Below are 21,343 nucleotides of genomic sequence, written 5' to 3'. Positions count from 1 at the left end.
CTCCTACACACAACCAGAGAACTTTGTGTGTAGTTTAAACCCTGCTTAGTTTCATAGCAGCTGAGATACTGATACCAGAGCAGGTAATCAGGTATCTCCAAGAAAAGGGAGCTCGGAGCAAGCTTCATTGGCACTAGATGCCATCTTGAAATTTGTTTTCCTGTCAGTCAAGCATTCCATTAGCAAATTCACATCTAAAGTCTTTGGCAAGGCAGAAACACTGTACTCTCTTGCCCTGGGTCATTACAGACTAAGTGAATTTGACAGCCATTTCGATACCTGGTAATATGTGTCAATGCACACTAATGGGTTTGTTTTTAAACTGAGCAAAGCCAGCACATATGTTTGAGAGTGGATATCTGTCTATGCTGGGCACTATTCCATGAAAGTCAGGTTTCTGTCACAGATCTAAGGCAAATATTACAATTCACAGGAAAGAAATGAGGACATCAATATACATTGTGCGTTATTGGAGACGTACAGCCTTTATAACACGGTGGCTTTCACTATGATCTCTGGGTTTTCTATGTCCTTTTTGCTTTGGACCATTCTCAGTTCCAGCTGGGCTGAGTTTGGTTTGTTTCCTTCTCCAGCTTGCACTAAAAAGATGACATCAGAATGTCATTAAAGCCAGCAGCATAAAAAGAAACAAGTTACATTGTTCTGTTAGCCCACCATTTTTTCTACTCTCCTCCCCTCCCTAATCTCCCTGCTAGAGGCTTCTAAGGTGGAAAATCCGGGTCAGCACTCTGATTTCTTATCACTCCTGTTCTGCACCTCTCTCCAGGAAATAAATACAACTCCTCCGAGAACTACAAAGTGACACAGACATGCTCTGAGAACCCACAAATCTCATCTGGATCTCCCTAGGAACTGAAAGACCTAAGAACTCCAAGGGGAGAGAAGCTGAAAAAATCATTCCTCACATGGCCAATACAGCAGACAGTCTGATATTAGTCCATAAACTCCTCTCAATACTAAACACACACAATCAAAGGGAAAGTGAGGCAACTACACTTAAAACAGAAACTCTCTTCCACATCAAACTCAGCATTTCCTCAAGTTCTTTCACCACAGTTTAGCAGAGGAGTGCAAGCAGTCAGCATGACTGTAGGTAGTCCCACTACAAGCTGAACAGTGACATCTTCAGTCGGGCGTTGTCAAAAACAGGCTTGGAGGACAGTAAGGACCATGCCCTGACAAGAATACCAAGCTCTCATTCTGTCAATTCTCTGGCTGCTTCTGCAGTGATGACTGCTTTTAGTCAGGAAACTCAGTAAACTCTTTGAATGTTTCTTCTGGTGCAAATCCAGACAGAACAAGGAGACAAGGTTTGAATGAATTACCTTTTGCACTCTCAATGGTCCTTTGCAGAACGTGTTGCATGGCTGACACAGTCTTTTCACATGCCACCTGTGTTAACATAATATATTCATGTTTTAGTAAAATTTCAGCTGCCTAGTTTAATATTATTATTTCAAAAACATGGCTATTAAGAGGCAAACATGATGGACAAGACACAAACAGGATGATGACTATGTAATGTAGAGTTTAGGAAAAAAAAAATCTAGAATCTCTTAATTCTCTCAAAGCAGGCATAGAAACCATACACCCATGTCGAGGACTATGTGCTTAAGGGAAAGACACAGCAAAATGGATCTGATAAATGATTTCCAATGCTTATTATGAAGTAAGGGTAAAAATTATAATAACAAACGTACATGCAGTCTCTCTCTCTAGATAGAACATCATCTTATCTGGTAAAATTAAAACATCCATTAAATTGAAATGCGACCATTCAAAGTTGTACAAGCTAAAACGTTTTGGCAAAAGGGAAACACTGCTTTTTTTCCTGTAAGGTGAGGGGGAAAGGCTAAAACAGAAGAGAATCTTTAAATAATATCATACGCTTAAAGTAATTTAAAATAAGAGAAACATAGTCTGAACTTGCAGAGAGACAAGTAACTTCTGCCACACCTTCAAATTGTTCGGATGCTTATGTGTCCATGCCAAAAGCATAGCAGCAAACAAGTCTCCTGTTCCAACAAAGACAGCATCCACTTTAGGAGACTCCACTCGAATTCTCTGTGTCATGTTGGTACCATCTGCTTTAGCTACAACACAGATAGACAGTTAAGTAACAGAGCCCACACTTCCTACAATAGCACTTACTGTAATTCAAAAGTCATCACCAGATTTGAATTCCTTTGTTGTTTGGAATGTAAGGATGCCAAGGGGTACTGTAAACTTCGTACCGCCCCTTTTAAAAACTTTGCTAAGTTCTGATAGCATTTACAACTACGTACTTCACTTAAGAGGGAGCATTTTCATTTTCGTGAAGGATTGAGAGCCACCTATTTTCATTTAGACAGCAGCAGCTTGCTCAGGAAACTGCATATTTATGGAGACTGCTGAATCCTAGATGGGGCATCCCAAATCATAATCTAGAGTATCTCTGGGTTGCATGGAGGCACGAGAGCAGCTGTAGACATCAGCAGAAAAATATCTGATCTATGTGCCATATTGTAATTACCACTGGAATGACCAGACTTATTTCGGAGCTGGCCTACTACTACTACCTGGATCTACTACTAATACTACATGGCTACTACTTAATGGCCCCGATCAACCTCACCTAGGACGTAGCCCACCCACGCACGCTCTGCCCACTCGCCCAGGAGCTGCACGGAAGCTCAGGCCCAGATGCAATCATCCTTGCCTGAGCTATGTTGTAGGTGTACCTGCATACAGCCCTGCTGCCTTGACTTAGTGATTTGACTTTCCAGAGACCTGGCTTGTCTCACCTTTCTCCGATGATCACCGGACTGTCAATGGGACCTGTCCTCCACCACCACCCCTGTTCTGCTCAGCTTCTTCAGATACTGTGGGCCTGTGCTCCCAGAAGAGGGCAGTGCTCTGCTGTACTATGATCATGCTCAGCAACTTGCTTGTCTTTCCTCATGGAGCAGCCTCATTCTTACCACTCTCTGATATTACTGTAGGAGTTCACTCTAGGGATCTAAGTTCCTTCCATGCACTACAGATGTGTCTGATGAAATTTCTTCTTTAAAAAGTAACTGAAAGCATACAACAGGTTAAAAGCAAGAACAGTTTAACAAAGGATTTTATTACTTACTTTTTCTGTGGCTTCCCAGAGCAATTAGGTAGTCGTTTCCTAGAGGCCCCTGTAGATCTGAACTGGTGATAACCACAGTCTCTGGTCCCATGGCATGGAGCATATCCATTACCTTTCCATATGCAAAAAGGGAGGAAGCAGTGACTGCAATGTATGTCGATTAAACCTTGCATCATTCATAGTACTGAGGATTTTTCACAGGCACCTTACTTTCGCATATTTGTAAAGAGAAAAAAGTTTCTATTCAAAGAATTCACTTGAATTAGGGGAATTTGAAATAGAGAAATCAAAACATCTGTATTTAAATGTACACACTTGTTAAAACATACAAGCATCTGTTTGCATTATCTTTGGACGCTCCTCTGAAAAGAATACTCTGTTTCATCTGTGATCAGAATGTTTGTCTGCATCATGTTTTCAGAACGTATTATCAAAAGAGAACAAATACAGAGTCACATGAACCTGAGCTTGGCATCTTGAAACACTTACTAGAAAGCCAGTAACTCCAGGTCACGAAGTCTTATTTAGCTACAACTTTGAGAGTCAGCAAAAATGAAGAGTTAAAGAGCTAAATCGGAGGCATAAATGTGTTTGTCTCAATCTTCTTTTCTCATTCTGTTTCAAACACCAAATTACACCTGTAAATTATGTTCTCTTGGAGGTGAATTTCCACTCTGTGTGCTCCTCACTTAAAGTCATCAATACTTCTGACGTCACAATTGGTTACTACAGAAGTGATTTTCATTTCACAGAAGAATTACTTCAATAATGAATTTAGCATGAAACGCAGATAAAATATTAATTCTCTGAGAAGAGTATAACTAAAATTCCTCTCAGGCTAGCTATGACTCATGAGCAGCTGAATTATAAAGGTTTATTTCTGCTCTTTTTTAATTCTCTATTGCTTTTCTTTCTTTCTAAGACTCCAAGTTTCTTCAACTGTCAGACCTCTTTGCAGAGGCATCAGCTGGGTTTTAAAGAAGCAGTAAACCCATCAGCATACGCTAACATAATCAGCCTGTGAAGTAACATGAAACTCAATTTCTTTTTCGAGTCACAATTCACCAAGAACCTAATAACCATTATTTCCAATTCTAGGATTTAGCCCCTTCTACATTAATATTTCATCATATTTAATTTTATAAGACTATACTGTCATCACCAGTCTCGCTAAGGAAATGAATGAAAGCACATCACCATGAAAAATTATGCCAGAATTCCTACCACCTTCACAGGGGACAAATCCCAGCATGGATTATTACTCAGAAGGGACAGAACTAAATATGACGTGCATCTGAGGAGACAGACAGATTAAAATATAATATCTTGCAAGCAACTATTTTAAAAATGTTCCCATTCCTAATTCCCTATCTTCAGAAGAGATTTTTTTTAAACAAATCACAAGTAAGAACTACCATATGAATCAGACAAACTGTCTGAAAACTAACTTCTAAAATTATTTAGCACATGCAGCTCATGTTTGCAGCCGAAATATGCAAACCTAAAACTAATGCCTGCTCAGCCAACAGTGTTGTCCTCAAGACTGTGGTTCTACCGGTGAGGATGGGAACAGAGAACTGAGCTGTAGTTAGCAGCTAGCAGCATGAAGCACCCTTGCCCAGAAGAGTGGGGTAATGTAAAACTGCGGATGGAGGTGGATAGGGAGAATTAAAAGAGCTTAGATCTTTGGAGATGCTTCCTGCTGTGAAGAGATGGTATCAACCCATGCTGCGTGATGTTGCTGGAGGAAAAAAACAACAAACATTTGGGCTGAAAGACCTCCACTACTCTCCAGGGTGCCACTGCAGCTGCTGTTTGTTTAAATATTTTGTGTTCCTTTGAAGTTCAAAACCAAACTGGAAGAAATAACATCAGTCCTGCTCTTGACTACTCAACAGAACAAAGAGTTCAGCCCTTCTCAAGACACCAGTAAAACCATATTATTCTTTTGTCCTTCATCACCAAGCCCTACAGCTTTTTATTTTCTTCAGTTCGAGTAAAAGGGTAAATCCTTATGTGTCAGTACAGTATATTTGCAGACCATCTATCATCTCTGTAAGGAGATGACAGCAGCTATCAATGCTGTGGATTTGTCTGTCTTTCACCGGGAAGTACCCAAATGCCTTCACTCCCAGTCTCGTTTCTCATCTATGCAATCTATCCTTTTGCAGCCCAGGTCTCATCCCCTTTGAGGCAGTTTAAGGAGAGAAACAGAGCACGAGCACACCCCAGCAGGAAGAGATTCACAGTGTGTTCAGTCATTCCTGGTAAGAGATTGCTAGTAATCTCTCTTCCTTGCAAAGAGTCTGTCCAGGAGAACGCGTGACACTCAGCACTGCTGTTGCACGACTCACACGTGGACAGCAGAGGGAGCGACTCATGCGGGTTTCTAACGCCCAGGGTCACGCGGGGTTTTCACCCCGACCAGCGCATTTCCACAGCGCGCTGACAGCGGACGGTTACGTGCCACGGGTGCTGCTGCTATCCTTCCTACGCTGCAGGAGAACAAGCTCACAGAGATCTACTCAGTCCCACCGCAATGCCTTTACCTCTCGTATTTTTGGGAAGTTTCTGAAGAAGTCTGACACTAGAACAGAAAGTGTTTCATACCTGGAGTGCACAAGCTTTAGTGATAAATGAAGGACAGAGGACGAAGTGACTTCAAGGTTGAAGAAAAATAGCAAATCACTGTACTGCAGGTGGGCATACAGAAAGATCTTACACATTCTAGCCCTTGCTTACTTACCTCTAAAGCTTCTTTTTCTGTGTGAATCTTCCTGCCTGTGAGTAACCTGAGAACGAAACAGAAAGCTTGAAAGAGCACAAGTTCTCCAGGCAATGGCTGCTTTGTGTACTCCTCTGAAAGGAAGAAAGCTTGGACTGCACCATACAGGCCTCAACGGTTTGTAGCCTCATGGTCTGCTCTACCAGCCCACTGTCTTTAAAAGTTACGTGCACACATAGACAGTGCTTCTGCAGCAGACTCATGCCAGTTCTAACTTGTCTCCCGTAGAGATCCCTGTATCACACGAGACCCTCACAAGTGTCTTCTTTCCATCTCCCATGTAGTTGCTCCCTCCCCTTAGAGGGACAGACTGTGATGAATCACAACAGATTATCTCCTAACCAAAGAGTCACAGCTATGTGGACAAGACAGGCAGAAGGCATTTAAATTCTTAACTCCTGTGAGATGTGGTAATTCTGAATCTAATCTTGGGGGTTTAAGTCAAATTATTTCAGTTTTGATATTCTGACATATAAAAAATTTCCTGGGAATGGGTAAGGAAGGGAAGAGAGGTGTTTTTTCAACCTGCCCCAGATACAGGCCTCTGGAGATAACAAGAAGTAATCACAAAAATGAGAGACCAGAGAAAACAAGAGAAAGCCTTTTCGTCACAAAAATCCCAGATTTTTTATTGGTACCAATACGGAACAGTTGGAGGTTTGCTGAAAAGTGCTGCTTGAAAGTAAACAGCTAAATCCCCAAACCCAATGCATACACACATATGGCACCGTATTGAGACAAAGAATGGGTATCAGTCTTCTCTGCTTTCATCCCCAAGTTAATTTGGCTACAAACAAAAGTAAGTACTTACTCAGCTTCAAACTGGTTAGGAGTTATTATATCAGCAACAGGTACAACCTTGTCCCTGTAGACTGGAAGGAGATCCTTGGGCACATACTAGGGGAGAAGAAACAGTATCAAACGTCAGCAGCATCTAAGATGTGGGGCTGCCAGCTGTCCCTCCCTCATCTACCACTCATGCTGTCACTGAGTAACTGACACCTCCCAATGTACCGCTGTGCAGCAGGAACTACAGCGGCAGCCAGTGCATCCTCCAGCTGGTGACAGTACAACCTTCTTTCACTGGAGGCAATGGGAGGCACTGCTAAGCAGGCAGGCCTGAACTGACAGCATTAAAAAGAAACGGTGCCTGGATGAAGAACTTTCAGGTTTCCTCTCACCAAGGTGACCCAGAAGCATGAGGAAATACAGTGTCCCAACATGGGGACATATCCTTACCTCCAAAAGAAACTACTTTATTGTTGTACCAACAGTAGAGAGGCCCTTTGCTGTGGCAACATGAGCTTACACTGATTGCGTTGGGTTGTGGAGCTTAGGACAGGTAACATCCATGCTATGTTTTATTTTGCCTCCTCGTTTCAGTGCAGTATTTCAGTATGTGTGAACAGGAATCAGATCTGCAATTTGTTTGGTAGAACTTAACCTATAAAGCAGTTCTGATAAGGACATTAAAAATATGCCTAACAAAATGCTAGCACACTTTGCTGCCTGCAGAATCAGCTCTTCAAGTAATGAGGGCCAATGCTTCCCTTTCTCCCTGCCTGTTCTACCTCTGTCCCATCTTCATTAGCTAAATACAGTCCATCAGCAAAGAGAGACTGGTTGTCCAAGCAGGTGACATACACCTAGACTTAACAGGAACCCACCAGCCCGTATGCTCTTCAGGCTCAAAGCTGACAAGCATAAGGTGTTTGGCATACACCAGAGTCCGGTTTAGATGTGTACCACGGTCACCTCACCTTCCTGAGTCCTGCTCTAAGTTAATTTAACAAAATTTGTATTAAAAAGTTCCTTGTTTACTAGTAGCTGATATTCTCTGGCAAAACCCTATTTGCTAAATCAGAATTAATACCCCCTTTTGCCGATGTTTTATTTCTCTGTTAGTCTCATAAGCTACACAGGTGGGGCAGAGTGCATGTATACATTGTGCACCCATGTGGTCCTGTCTCCCATTCCCATCATATCAGCATCAGGTACCACTGGGTGCCTCCAGAACACCCATCAGACTCATACTGAGCTCACTCACACAGTCATGGTGAACCGATGATGTCGTAGGACTCTTGCCTTTAGACAGAGATGCAAGACTAGATCATGTGTAAACCAAGGTATTTTAAATAATGATTTCATTATTTTTTATGGCAGGAATGAGTTGACGGCTTGCATGTTAATTATTCTCCTCTTCTCCATCTACCATATCTTCCACCCACAAGACATAGGTAGGCCTATGGTTATGATTTTTTTCCAAGAGATAAAGCTTTGCTTTTTTACTCTACAGCTGCTAGATCTCTGCTTTGTTAGAAAAAGTCAAGGACAACAAACATTGCAATCAAAGTAAAATGAGAGAATAGAAGACAAAAGGAATGGCAAATTTATTAATAAGTGCTACTTCATGTGATTTTTTATGAGCAGATAATCTGTCAAAAGGTACAAGGACAAAATGGAATTCACAGTACATGCCTAGGTAAGGCAGAAGAAAACACAAAATATCATTATTGCTGATGTCCTCTCACACTGCATTTTTACTGAAATTATCTGCTAGCTTTGATCAAAAAGGAATGTTTCTCTGTTGATATGCAGTCTGGGATCGGCACAGAGAACCCTTCTGTCACTATCACAGCCCAATGCCTAACAGCTGTTGGATCTCAGATGAAGTAAGTCATCTTCATTTAGGTTCAAGTGGTATGTCAATTCACACAATTACGGAAAATGCCAGCCCGTCTACCAACCAAAACAGAGTTCTTGATACAAGATAAGGGAACTCCATATAGATAAGCAGGGGGAGCAGCAGTTATTTTCCTTCAGACCGGGTCTGTAATCCGCCTGTTGTCTTGGCAGAGAGTTGGAAATAATCCCAAGGAGATGCAACCATCATTCTTCCCAGATACTAAACTCATTCAAATACAGGAAATTGAAGTACAAACTCACTTGATGCTGGAATCCAAAGCCTCACCTAGGTAAAGTAGTTATATTTTGGTGTTTAAAAATCCGTAAATCTTTATACATCTTTCTTTAGCAAATATTCACTATCCAGAGAATCCAAACAGGGAAGTACTAACCATAGAGCCTTCTCCATTCCATTTGTCACCCATCACTGGATCGCATACTGTAACAGAACAAATATAGCTTTATATACAGTGTATGGTTACAGAGACTAGTGGGAGGGAAGGGTTTTGGGTAACAATAGTAGTGTCACAGACGACTGTTTTAAATCACTTCTCATGGAATCCTGATTTAAAATCTTGCTGACTACACCAATTTCTCATGGAGGAAAAGATCTAGATCACTTGAAAAAAAAAAAAACCACCTTCAAAGGTATAAGTAAAAGTGATTTTAATACGAAATTGTAAAAGTGCAACATCACAAGTTTGATGGCAAGGTTCACTCTTCCTACATGGAAGAAACACACAAAGGAAAGTTGAGTTAGAATTGAATAAAAATTATTTACACAGAGACTGGAGGGAGACACAAAAAAAAGGTAAGGGAGACTCTCCCACTGAGTCACGAGATTCAGAACGGACACCTTTGCTTTCTAAACTCCTGAAGGTACTTAGGTGCAGCTAGATCCAACCTGAGTCCCAGACTTGGTCAATGGTTTCTTTCTATTGATTAATTTCAAAGGGTAAGGAAAACCTCCTGTTGAATTACTACCTCAATTTGTAGGGGGGAGAGTGACTATGGATCCTACACAACTCTGAGACAGCAGCAATTTAAGACTAACAATACTATGGCAGATCACAAGATTAGGTTATCTAACTTTTAACAATACTTAATCATCAGTCAATTATCAGAGTGATTTAATAAAATTTGCTATAATCAACCCTGTAAAATTTCCTAAATCAAATTGCACACACAGAAACACACACAGAGAGATCTAGAGGTTAAACTAGGATCAAGATTTTTCTCTCCTTGCAAGTTGTAGTAAATTATTGGTACCAAATGACCTTTGAAACCTCACATAATCTAATGGCAGTGAATTACTCACTATTCTCCTTCATCAGCATTTGCCAGCAGATGATCTTTGACCCTTTTTTCTTCATTAGCATCAATCAGTGGACTATCTTTGAAATCCTTACTAAATCTACTTTTGGGAATCCCCAGGACACCCAAAGACTCCAGGACACCATGAGAGGTGTCACAACTCAGGGGGAGATACTGGGTCACAGCTTACTGTCACAGCCCAGACAGCTCAAAGGGCCTCACTTAGGATTGCTACTTACAGGAGATGATATTTGCATTCTGGCCACAATTCTCGTTAGGCGATCCTGGCACCTTCCAGGGCAGGCCATGATGCAGGCAGCAGGAGTTTCAGGTACAATTAGGGACTGCCTAATTTTCCCCACTCTTTGTACCATAACCAGGACAAGAAAGTACCAGATGTTCCAACTCACTGCATTTGTAGCCAAGACAAGAACACAGCATTGGCTGCTCCTGATGTCACAATGTGGCCCATGGGGTCTGTTCCACGACAAGTGGCTGTGTAACAACACTGAGCACCTGTCACCTCATACACCCTCACAGCTTTTGCAGCACCACTTCCTTCATGTTCTGTACAGCCAGATGTTTCTTTCTGCTCATACTCCAACAGAGTTTTGAGCTTTCATTTACTAGTACAAGAGTCTGGAGAACCTGTCAATGCAACAGCTAAAAAGGCTGAAAAGCAACAAAACCTGATCTCACGAAGATACATCTGCTACTTCTTTCCAAATACGATCTGTGCTTTGTTAATTTTAAGTCAGATATCACACTCCAGTGTTACACCTTGCAAATCCTGTGAACCATTCTAGACATTTCCTGACCACACAGTTTACTGAACCTGAAGATTACAGGCTCAAACTGTCATTCACAGCTTCTATCCACTAAAACTCCCCACTGACTTTGACCTATCACTCTAAACATTTTGCTCAATTCAAGCCTATGCTGCTTATGTTCAACAGTCCTGAAACACTCAAGAGTCAGGAAGGAAAGAGGAGAATCTCTTCTCACAGGTTTCAGCCTGACATGATACATTAATGACAGCTGTTGGTAGTCTGTTGCTCTTTGAGTGCTCCCATGTAACCTTAGCAAAAGGCACCAGAGTTAAAAAAGCCTTTGAATTTAAACTAAATTATGGAACTCATAAGGCTCAGTAAGACATTTCTTCTCGGATGTAACATAAAACCACGGCAGAGCGACATGAGTGTCTATCCTTCTTTTGACTGACTTGGAAATCCAGGAGAGGCTTCAGCTATCAGCACGTACAGTCTATGCTTCTAACTACGAACAGCAGCAGCTGGCTGGGATTTTACAAGCCTTTCTTTGACATGATCAGTCTTCAAGACACATTATCCTTTGAATGGCATAATGCAAGCAACACGCTAACAGGCGTAAAATCAGAAATATAAAAAACTAGCTTCCTCAACACTTAAGCAATGCTGAAACAAAATTTCATCGGAGCCTTAGCTGGTCCCAGCCAGATCAGAACACAAGATGGTTGTGAAATGCTGGGTAACATCAGAAGAGAGTTTTCATCCTAAAACGTGGTAAGTATGGGCATATACAATGATGAAGAAGAAAGGATTATAATACACATCCTTACCATACACGAGGTTAGAATTCTGTTGCTTCAACTCCTGGACAATATCCACCACCATTGCAAGAAACGATGTGTCTCTTGTATACCCTTTGGGAAAAAAAAAAAACCACTTTTAAAATGTATTTTAATGAACACGTTTTTGGGGGGCAGGGGGTAGGGTTTTTTTGGGGGATTGTGATTTTTTTTTACATTTTAGATAGCAATGCTACATGCTTCTCATTCCTTGGAACAATGCATTTTTAGAACAAAGACATTTTAATATTTCATTCAGGAATAGTAGGTGGAAGACAAATTCAGACAGTGCTTGCAGAACTATAAATATAACCTTAAAAATCCATTTACTAAGTATTATGTATGAAGGCCTCATACCACTTCAAAATAGCGGAACATATATACAAAAAGGTCAGGCTGAAAGGAAAAAACTGGAAAATAAGTGGGAAATTAGTTTTATTATATCTCAAGGCCCTAATCACAATACTCCTATTTCATCCTCAGTTTCTTTATTTTATAGATTTTTCTTTATTTATGTATTTATTTCATTTATTAACTTTATTTACAACTTTTATGAATTAGTAATTTGATTGTCATTTATTTTAGTTTATTCAATAGTAATATTTTAGCAAGGTAGTTTCTTCAAACCTTCAGCTTGGACCTGTTCACTCTACTAAAGTATTTAAAAATATATTTTGGAGATTTTTTTATTTTACTCGCAAAATCAATCAATTCAAAGATGTCGCAGAGAAATGGAAAAAACTTGCAACATTTTTGTCCAAAGTGCTTTGTTTTATGTCTATGAAATGCTTATAATCAGTCAAAAAAGCCAAGAAAAGATTTTTGTTTAAAATGACCAGTGATGGTAGACTGGCTGAAGAAAAATACAGAGAATGATTAACATTATTAACAGAAGTGTTTCAAAAGAATTACACTGAATTGGAGTTTTTGTTTTACATTGAGTGTTTCATTGTAAATAGAACAAATACATGAAAGAGAAAGGGTTAAATTCGTGTCTTCATAATAAATTTTATAATACTCTGACATTCCTCATCCTTTTTTTTTTTTTTCAGTAGAGGCACTCCTGAAATGTTAATTAGGCTTGTACATGACTGGCCTGTACGAGTCTGTAAACTATACAAGGGGATCAGCTTACCCACACAACTACAGGAGGAATCAAAGGACAGGAAATGCAATTGCTTGCTTTGGAATAAGCAGGAATATGGTTTATACTTCTTTACTTTTGTTTACATCTCATGGGAACTCCAAGGGATAAGCTTTTCTTACCTGTGAGTACATAGTCATAATGGTTGACCTTGTTCAGCTTAAGTCCTTCATACAGTTCATGAAGTTCATCTGAATTTAACACCTGACCCTTCCAGTGGGCATAACCTACAAAGTAAATGCCAGAAAATTTTTCAACAGTTAGATTTTCTATTTAAGATTACACAGATTACACACTTGGAGGAACTCTATCAGATATTGGCACCAGAAAGCATTTCCACCTCCTCTTCTGCAAAACGCTGTTGCCAAATAAAAGCTGCTGCCAGAACAGTTAATGTGCTTAAATCCTTAGCACTTCTGTTTCCCAAAGGAACTGGAGTGACTACACTGGGGTTTGAGACTGTCCATTTATAAGCAAATCAGAGCATGCACAAACTCCTGCAAGATTTCCCATGGAGCCAGCATAACTATCTCTTTCCCGTGTGGAGGGGGACAACCGTGTTTTAGACTTCACTGGAGGAAGGTGTCAGGATAATATATTTTTGTCATTTTGTTATTTTTTTTGTCATTATTGTTATTTTTTATTAAAAAAAAAAAAGAAAAGACAGGTAGATGACAAGCTTAAGCAGGTTTGTAGATCTGTCTGGACACAGGCATGCAGCACTGCTGCACCCATCAGATACAGCCCTCACTGGGACCTGCATGGAACAAAGAGAGTGACCAGAGCAGAACATTGTCACAGATGCTCTTTAAACATACAATGTCGTCTGATAGATTTTCCTCCAAAAATAGCAGTTTTAATACTGAGGATCCCGGAGGAGGCGAATGAGTATCAGAAAGGCACTACAAACAAATAATATCCATACTCTCATGCTTGAATGACCTCTAGGAATTACAAGCCAATATTCTTGGCTGAGAATTGGATGGAAAGGGAAGTTACTTGGAGGAAGCTGAACTGACTTCAGTAAAGAATGGACCAAGCTCCATGTTAGCCAATTTCAAGGAAAAAAAATTAATCTTCTGTGACAGACTCTAAACATTCCTTGAAAAATGTAAATGCACCTTGCATCTTGTCAATCAACCTGCCCATCTAGCAGGCAACCATCACTTCCTTGTATACAAGAATGTATACAGGAATCCTTCCTCCAGGATATTAGATGATGCACCCACAATTTAACTCTTCCAACTTCCATAAACTCAGAGTTTCTTAAAAAGCGTATCTTTTTATGAACTGGAATTAGGAACAGTGAAATGTTAAATGACATACATTCTTCCACACCACCCCCGTGTGAAGAAATGCTATTTTGTTTGTTTTAACTTCTGCTCTTAGAGATGGAAAATTCTGCGATAAAAACTGCTGGCTTTATCACTCTAAACTGTGTTATAAGAGTAACTGCCAAAAGGTGCCTAGAGTTTAGGATAAGCACATTTTTCAGTTTTCTTTTTTATGAATGCAAATGCTCTCACAGTAGGGCGAGCAGATGGATCATTTTGCTCTCCTCAGCTCACAAAGACCTAGCCTCTAAAACACAACTTGCTGCCAGCTGGCTGATGAACTGACTCAGCCACTACAATTCTTCCCCCAGAAAACACTTTCTAAAAAGTCTCTGTGAAGAAACAGTGAGGGATTCCCACATGTCAGGGCTGTAGTTCCATTGCAGAACATAGTAATATTCAAAATGGCAACACTTAACATTTGGGCACACGTCTAGCCCCAAGCATATGAGGAACTCTTGACTACAATTAACTCAAGTATTTGGCTTATTTACACATATGCAGATGTTCTGTCATAACTGAAACTTCAGAGATAAATAATCTGCCCCCTCCTCTTCCCCGAATCTCTAATTCTATTAGCACTGCAAAGCCAGTTTGTACAGGAACACAGAGTCCTTCTTATTCCATTGAGCCCATCAAAAAAACTGAGGGCAGTTCTCACCCAGACTCAAGATCAGCTGGCAAAGGAGCAGTCATTCACCTTATACATGGCCAGACAACCTAGATACTCTTTGGAGCCATTCCTGCAAAGGAACCCTGCGCATTCACTATTTAACAAAAAGTTCACCTTCCTGTGTCAAGTTGTCTTAAACAGTCAATGCACAGAGTCTGTGTCACCCTGATCTTCCACTGATGAGGGAAATAAACACAGGAACAAAATGTTAGGTAGCAGTCCAGCTTAGCTAAGGAATTGGAAAGTTACTCACGTCGGTAGGGACATTGTCCAAACTCTGCAGCAACGACTTCTACGGATATCCAGAGGATCCTTTTCACCACCTGGTAACGCATGTAATACAACCTAAAATCTAATTACATGATAGCTGGAGGGAAAAAAAGCCCTAGCGAAGCTCTCAGGGAAGCCCCAGCTATTCAGACAGAAGGAAAAGGACAATGCCTTCACTGGATTTGCAGAGAACTGTGATTTCACTGGGAGTTGAAATTATGTTTGTGTAAGAAGTAGTAAACAAAATCAAAACCGGCAGCAAGGTGGAAACCATCCAACCATTTCCCTAGGGTAACTTTATGAAACACGGTGAACAAAGGGCAGATCCCATGACCCTGCATTTATCCTATCCTCCTCATGGAATATACAACCAAAAAACAGCTTCTGAGAGGGACAAGAGAAAAAGGCGCTCATTTAAGTGAGTACAGAAAGTAACTACTCCTATTCAAAAAGGGTTTCACTAACTGAAGGATGGATACCTTGGAGTCCCAGGAAGAGGGCAAGGGACAATCCTGAAAGAGGAAAAGCAAAAAATCCATATAGATACCGTGTGGACAAAAACACCCCACTGCATAGTGCTGAACTCAAAGCTAGTCAGCAAGGAATGCCAAGAGCAAGTTTAAACATACGAGGTCCAGCTAGCTTTAGGGAAAAGTGTGAGTGGTTGGAGTTAAGGATGATAATGGGGAATTGCTTTCTTCCTCGGCTAAACATAAGATCTCCAGTGCAAAGAGCACATCTGAAGGCCCAGACTGCCTTGCAAGACCTAAAAAAAGGTCAGCTTCCTAGAAACGTTATCCCTATGCCTATGCCTCTAAATGTGAATATCTGAAAAACAGCAAGAGAAAACTTACCATCTTCTGGTTATCTGTCCTCTTCCTAGAACTCCTACCGTGCAGTAATATTTCCACTGTGGCACATAACAATACAGAAGTTCAAAGTCTCCCACTACCTTGGCTGTCTGCACACATTACAGGAGAACCACAGCCAAGAAAACTAAAGAACAAGTTTCAAGTTGGCACTTGGCAAAACAGCTGTGCCCCATTTAGAGACTACAGAGCTGGTTAGACACAGCAGCTAGATCAAATTACTACGCTCTTATCTTGGAAATTAAAGTGAGATCTTGGCTTGTATCTTCCACAGAGGAAGAAAGCTGAGTCTTCCTTGATTTGGTTACAAAATCACCAAATAATTCCCCTCAGTGCTGGACTGAGAGAGCAGAGAAAACACTGCAAACCATTATACAGCTCTCCAAAACCGCAATTGGCTCAGACTGACTGCATTCGTCTCCCAGATTAGTAATAATTTTAAACACATAGATGAACATAAATATTTAAACATCTTTATACTTCTTCTGTTTATCTGTGTTACAGCCTTTACTGCAATTAAATGTTACATATTTGCTTTTAGCAGATAAGGAAAGGAAAACCAGGTAAGAGATGCCTCTTGTCACTTATCCCTCTAAAATGATAAACATATTCATTCATTTCCAAGGAAATGTCTTGGTTCAACTGTACAAAAAAAAAAAAAAAAAAAAAAAAAAAAAAAAAAAAAAAAAAAAAAAAAAAAAAAAAAAAAAAAAAAAAAAACCAACAACCACGACAGGCAGCTAACACTGCATCCAAAATGAATGTACATACTTTTCTTGCCTTTCTTCACTGGTACATTTTTTTTTTCTCCTTTGGAATGTATTTATAAGCTTCCTAATTACTTTCAAAAACAAGGAAAAAAGAAAAGAATAAAAGTCCCAAATGTACTGGAAGGAAAAAAGAAAAAAAAAAGAGGAAAAAACCAAAAAAAAAGCGCTACCATTTAAGTATAGCAAGGCACATAAGAGTTCTTTGTTTTCCAACCCAGAACATTCTGTGCTGAGGTCTGAGATCCTCCTGTGGTGCTCCCTGCAAAGCTATTCCAAGCAGCTTCAGTAATCAAGTATTTAACACAGGAAAGAGAAAGTTCCAGTGCTTAGGACTTCATGATGGGCAGGCAACCAGGTCGCATCTGTCTCACAAAATTCACATGCACACTCTTGCAGACAACCTGGTCTAAACACAGGACTTGACCTTCAGCTACCAGGAGGCCTTCAACAAAACCAGAAATGCAGTACCAAATTCTCCACTGGATTTTTTTTACAGCTGGTTGGTGTGGGAGTAAAATACTACCAGTGTTAGGCATGAGTGGAGGTTCTTTGTTTTTGTCCCACACTGCACAGGTGTAAATGACAGCATATGGGCGGTAGAATGTGAAGACTCACATTAACAAGACATAATTATAATTTCCCACGTATTAGACCTCTCAGCCAACCCAGCCACCCACTACACGCTTACTAAGTGGAAGTCAGAAGTGAAAAAACCCCAGGCTATTTGTTCAGAAGCAGTTTCAAAAGTAGGATTTGGATGGCAAAGTAAGCACGTTATATGCTTATCATTAACCTACCAACTAAAAACAAAAATGGAAATCACTGAAGAATCAAAAATGCACCCCAAAAAATCAGCAATACAAAATAAAAATCTACATCTTTATTTTTGCACATCAGACGATGAGATGTTCCTGCAAACAATACAGAAAAATAGAATAAAAAGCAGATTCTCTGTAGGTTGCATGACAGCTTCTTTTATTTGTACATGAAGCGTGATGCCATTCAAGGGTGAGTCACTGTAATCATAAAAGTTCCTCACTAAGCAACATGACAAACTGTTCTCTCAGGGGGACTGATTTAAAGCACATTTTCCAAATTTTAAGACTATCAGAGACTAAAGAAAGCTGAATTTTCTGAGCAGGAGTCAGCAGAAATAGGCCCATGGTATCTTACTAATTTGAAGACATGGCAAAAAAAAAAGCAATAATGATTCACCAAAGAAAGTCTGTTAGTCATAAATTCTCTCTGCATTTTATCTTTTGCTGACACGACCAGGTTTAAAGGTGGGAATGGAGAAAGAGAGAACGCCATGTCCAAAACCTCCCACACTTTTTGCTACCTGTGCCCGTCTGATATGTGCATTCCTTTAGAAACTAAAGTTTACAGCAAGATTTTGAAGCTGAAATTTTCCCTTCAGCTTTAATGATGACCACAGAAAGGGTTCTCTTAAGATCTTGTTCTTGTAAGGAAATCAAGTTATCTTCACCCATCCATCCAGCATATGATTCCCGTTTTATTGTGGCACTGCTCCAGACACACGCCACGGCCCAGCTTGGCAGTTTCTGTTCACCAGTTCCTGCAGTGGTACATTGATACCCAGGTCCTAGTGCAAGCTGGTGCGCAGGTACACGCCAACGTTCAATCTTAAAAAAGTCTTCATATGAGGACACAACATGTTCCTACACAACTCTCTCAAAAGAGGTGCAAAGACACTAGGCTCCAAATCCACCCTTTAATTTAATAGAGGGTAGAAAGGATTTAACGGAAAAACTGCAGTGTTTTTCCTGCAGTTACCTGCAGTCGCCACATAAGCGAGTATGTGCCCTTCCTTTCGTTCCATTCCTTCCTCTTTCAGCCAAATAACCAATGTTTCTAAAGACAATCTTTTATTCACCCTTGGCAAGTGCCAAACACTTAGTGTATTGCGATTTTTTTCTGCAGGCTCTGTTTCCAACGTCATGAGGTTGTGCAGCCATCTTCGGGATTTTTTTCAAACATTTACTAAGATAATCAAGACTACAGAAAAAACCAGTAATGCGACTCCTAAACACCAGGAGACAAAATAAAAGTTCTGAATATTTTAAAGGCTTGTGATCTTTCAAACATTTTTGGATTTGGGATGATAATTTAGGCCTTCTTGGTGGATGGGGGATGGATATCACTAATTTGTTGTTTCTTCTACTATCTTCATTGTCTGCCAAACCTTGAAAGAAGCACTGGTAACCCTTCTCCAGCTGTGGTACTATTAAAAAAAAAATAAAAATCTTCCTCCTTTTTTAAGACCCTGGTCATCCTATTGGTAATGTTATTTTCCTACCCTCAGACACATTCAGTTTATTGTCCAATAAAACCTCTTTTAAGCTCTTTTAATGCCCTATAAAGCTGATTGAATCCTGAAAGTGAAAGCCAACAAACGACAGGTGCTCACCCATTTTGAGTGCTGCATTATTTCACATGAAAAAAATGCTTAATTTATGGAAGATTACAACAGTTTGACCCAGCTATCAAAAAAAAAAAAAAAAACAAAAAATCCCGAACTAAATACAATAAAGGCAATAAAGAACTAAATACAATAAAGAAACATAGGTCACATCTAAGTATCTCTTAAAAACATGACAGAACCTTTGCACTGGGCCAAAGGATATAAGCAAAATAAGCACTTGTTGCCTGATCCAGGAAAGACACCCCCCTCACACCCCTTGTTTAATTATTACCTCTTTCGTGCCTTTCCTCAACAAGTACAGATGGCTTTTTAGCTGCCTTTGAAACATTTCTTTCTTCTTTCCAGGGTAACGCTAAATTGCTCATGTGATAGGAACATCTTACAAACTTTTGAAAGCTGCATGGAGCTCAGCATAGTAAGAGAGGATGGAGGTTTCCTAGTGTGCTCTCTGTGCCAAAAATTAGCAGTTGCTCTACCTTGGAGATACTAGGAAAGCATCTCTACTTCTGTCGGGGTTTTTTGTTGTTTTACGTTAGAAACAATTTTTGCTCTTTTCCAAGATGCTAAAAGTCAGCATTTGTTCCTGGATAATTTTTAAAAGACACCCTTAGTATTTCTTTATCTAGAGTAGATTTGCCCTCAAAAAACCTGTCACCATCATGACGGTACACGTGTCTCTATAGATCTGAAAACAGCAAGTCACTTAGGGCATCTTTACAGGTGAAAGGTATTGCTAAAATAAATATATATCAGCTTTATTTTGAAAAATAAAGCCCTCTAGCACTATGAACATTATGAATTCTGGAAGTATTATGTGAGTGCATCACATTCAGGCTTTGAACCAAATTAAAAATACAACCAAATGAATTTACACTGGACCCCCTTCCTCCCTCCTGAATGTAATTTTAGATACTTGTTAGCCACCTAGGTGGGCACATAAAGAGATGAAACATTGCATCTAGCTCAGTATTCTGATGTTTGGGTGGGTAATATGATTATGAGTGTCATAGGGCCAAAAGGCACAGAAAGCACTACTGGAGATGCCCCCGTTCACAAGCCTGCCTGCACAGATGGCCGTACGTTTGTTACTTCTCTGAGTTAATTGGATTACTGCCCAACAAAAGAAACTCACACTCTGAAGTTAGCAGAGCAGGACATTACCACATCATATCACACCCTAATCCTCAATCCAGACTTCTGTGAGACTTGAATCAAAACATGAAAATTACATTTTTGTCCTATATCCTGAAAAGACTGATTTCCTTCCCACTGTCATGTAATGAGGTGAGCCACATTGAGCTGAGTGACTGCGGAGTGGTATCTGAAGACACATGTAAAATTTTACCTGTGTGGTTTGAAAACTGGACAGAGTTCACCGTATCAACTTCGAATCCCAAAACCTGTAAGAGAATACAGGAATATTTCTTTTACTAACACACCTTTGTTAATACATTACCAGTATCTCAAAGCATGAGAAAGGATTCTTATTGCCCAGTGCATATTTAAAAATCTTGAGTGCTGTGAAAGCTGAGTCAACATACATGCAACGTAAACAAACAATGCAGTACTCTGCTGCTGCAGAGGACATGAAACAAAAGTGACACTGTCAACAGCACCAGAAAAAGAGCTCTAGATCCTCAGGCTAGAGTTCATCTGGGGATAAGGATGAAGAGGCTGGTCCAGCAGCAATCACTGAAACCCTGAGGAAAGCCTTGGCTAGTCTTCCTTGGCAAGAAAAGCAGTCTAAATTTCAAGACACTAAATTAATGCAAAATATGGTAGGAAGATGCTATTAGTATTGCAGAAAGCCTATCTTTCTAAAAGGAGGACAGAGGCATCTTAAGAGGGATCAGTGTTATGAGCCATACTTGGATGTCACGGTTTCCTTACAACTAAAAGAGAATAGGAAAAAAAAAATCACAGAGAATTAATTTGAGGCATGATTAGGCGATCAAAGCGAGAGAGTTTAAATACATACAGTAAAAAAACCCTAAAGCATGCTCCAAAAGCCTCCTGCTGCCTTGCATTACCAGCAATCCAAATACTGAAATATCCAAGAACCTGCTAGTGCAATCCACAAACACATTGTTGCTGCCCGAAAGAGGTAACTATCATGAAAATAAGAGCATTAAATCAGGAGAAAACTAATGAGTTTTTTTAACATGACAATACTTGCTTAATACAAACAAGCATGGCTGTTCAAGTAATTTTGAGACAGTTTTATCTGCCATGTAAGAAATCCTAATGCACCAGTGACATAACAGTCTGACATTTAATATTTGTTTCCACATCCTACTTGCTCTGAGTAAGAATT

General features: G+C 40.0%; 1 protein-coding gene across 1 annotated transcript; it reads right to left on the bottom strand.

The window, feature by feature from the left end:
* Window positions 1-468: 468 nt before the first annotated feature.
* Window positions 469-21,137, bottom strand: PDXK (pyridoxal (pyridoxine, vitamin B6) kinase; the record flags this gene model as incomplete). The annotated part of the gene is made up of 11 exons (XM_010131990.1): window positions 469-599; window positions 1,347-1,413; window positions 1,978-2,114; window positions 3,137-3,248; window positions 5,883-5,928; window positions 6,733-6,818; window positions 8,999-9,045; window positions 11,518-11,601; window positions 12,793-12,897; window positions 20,375-20,429; window positions 21,060-21,137. Coding segments are annotated over 11 exons (930 nt in total), but the record flags the coding sequence as incomplete, so codon positions are not given.
* Between the last annotated feature and the right edge of the window lie 206 nt (window positions 21,138-21,343).

This window comes from Buceros rhinoceros, unplaced genomic scaffold, assembly GCF_000710305.1.
Source record: "Buceros rhinoceros silvestris isolate BGI_N320 unplaced genomic scaffold, ASM71030v1 scaffold11782, whole genome shotgun sequence".
Taxonomy (NCBI): domain Eukaryota; kingdom Metazoa; phylum Chordata; class Aves; order Bucerotiformes; family Bucerotidae; genus Buceros; species Buceros rhinoceros.
The sequence above is the reverse complement of the archived record's forward strand: the minus strand, read 5'-3'. Positions and strand labels throughout refer to the sequence as shown.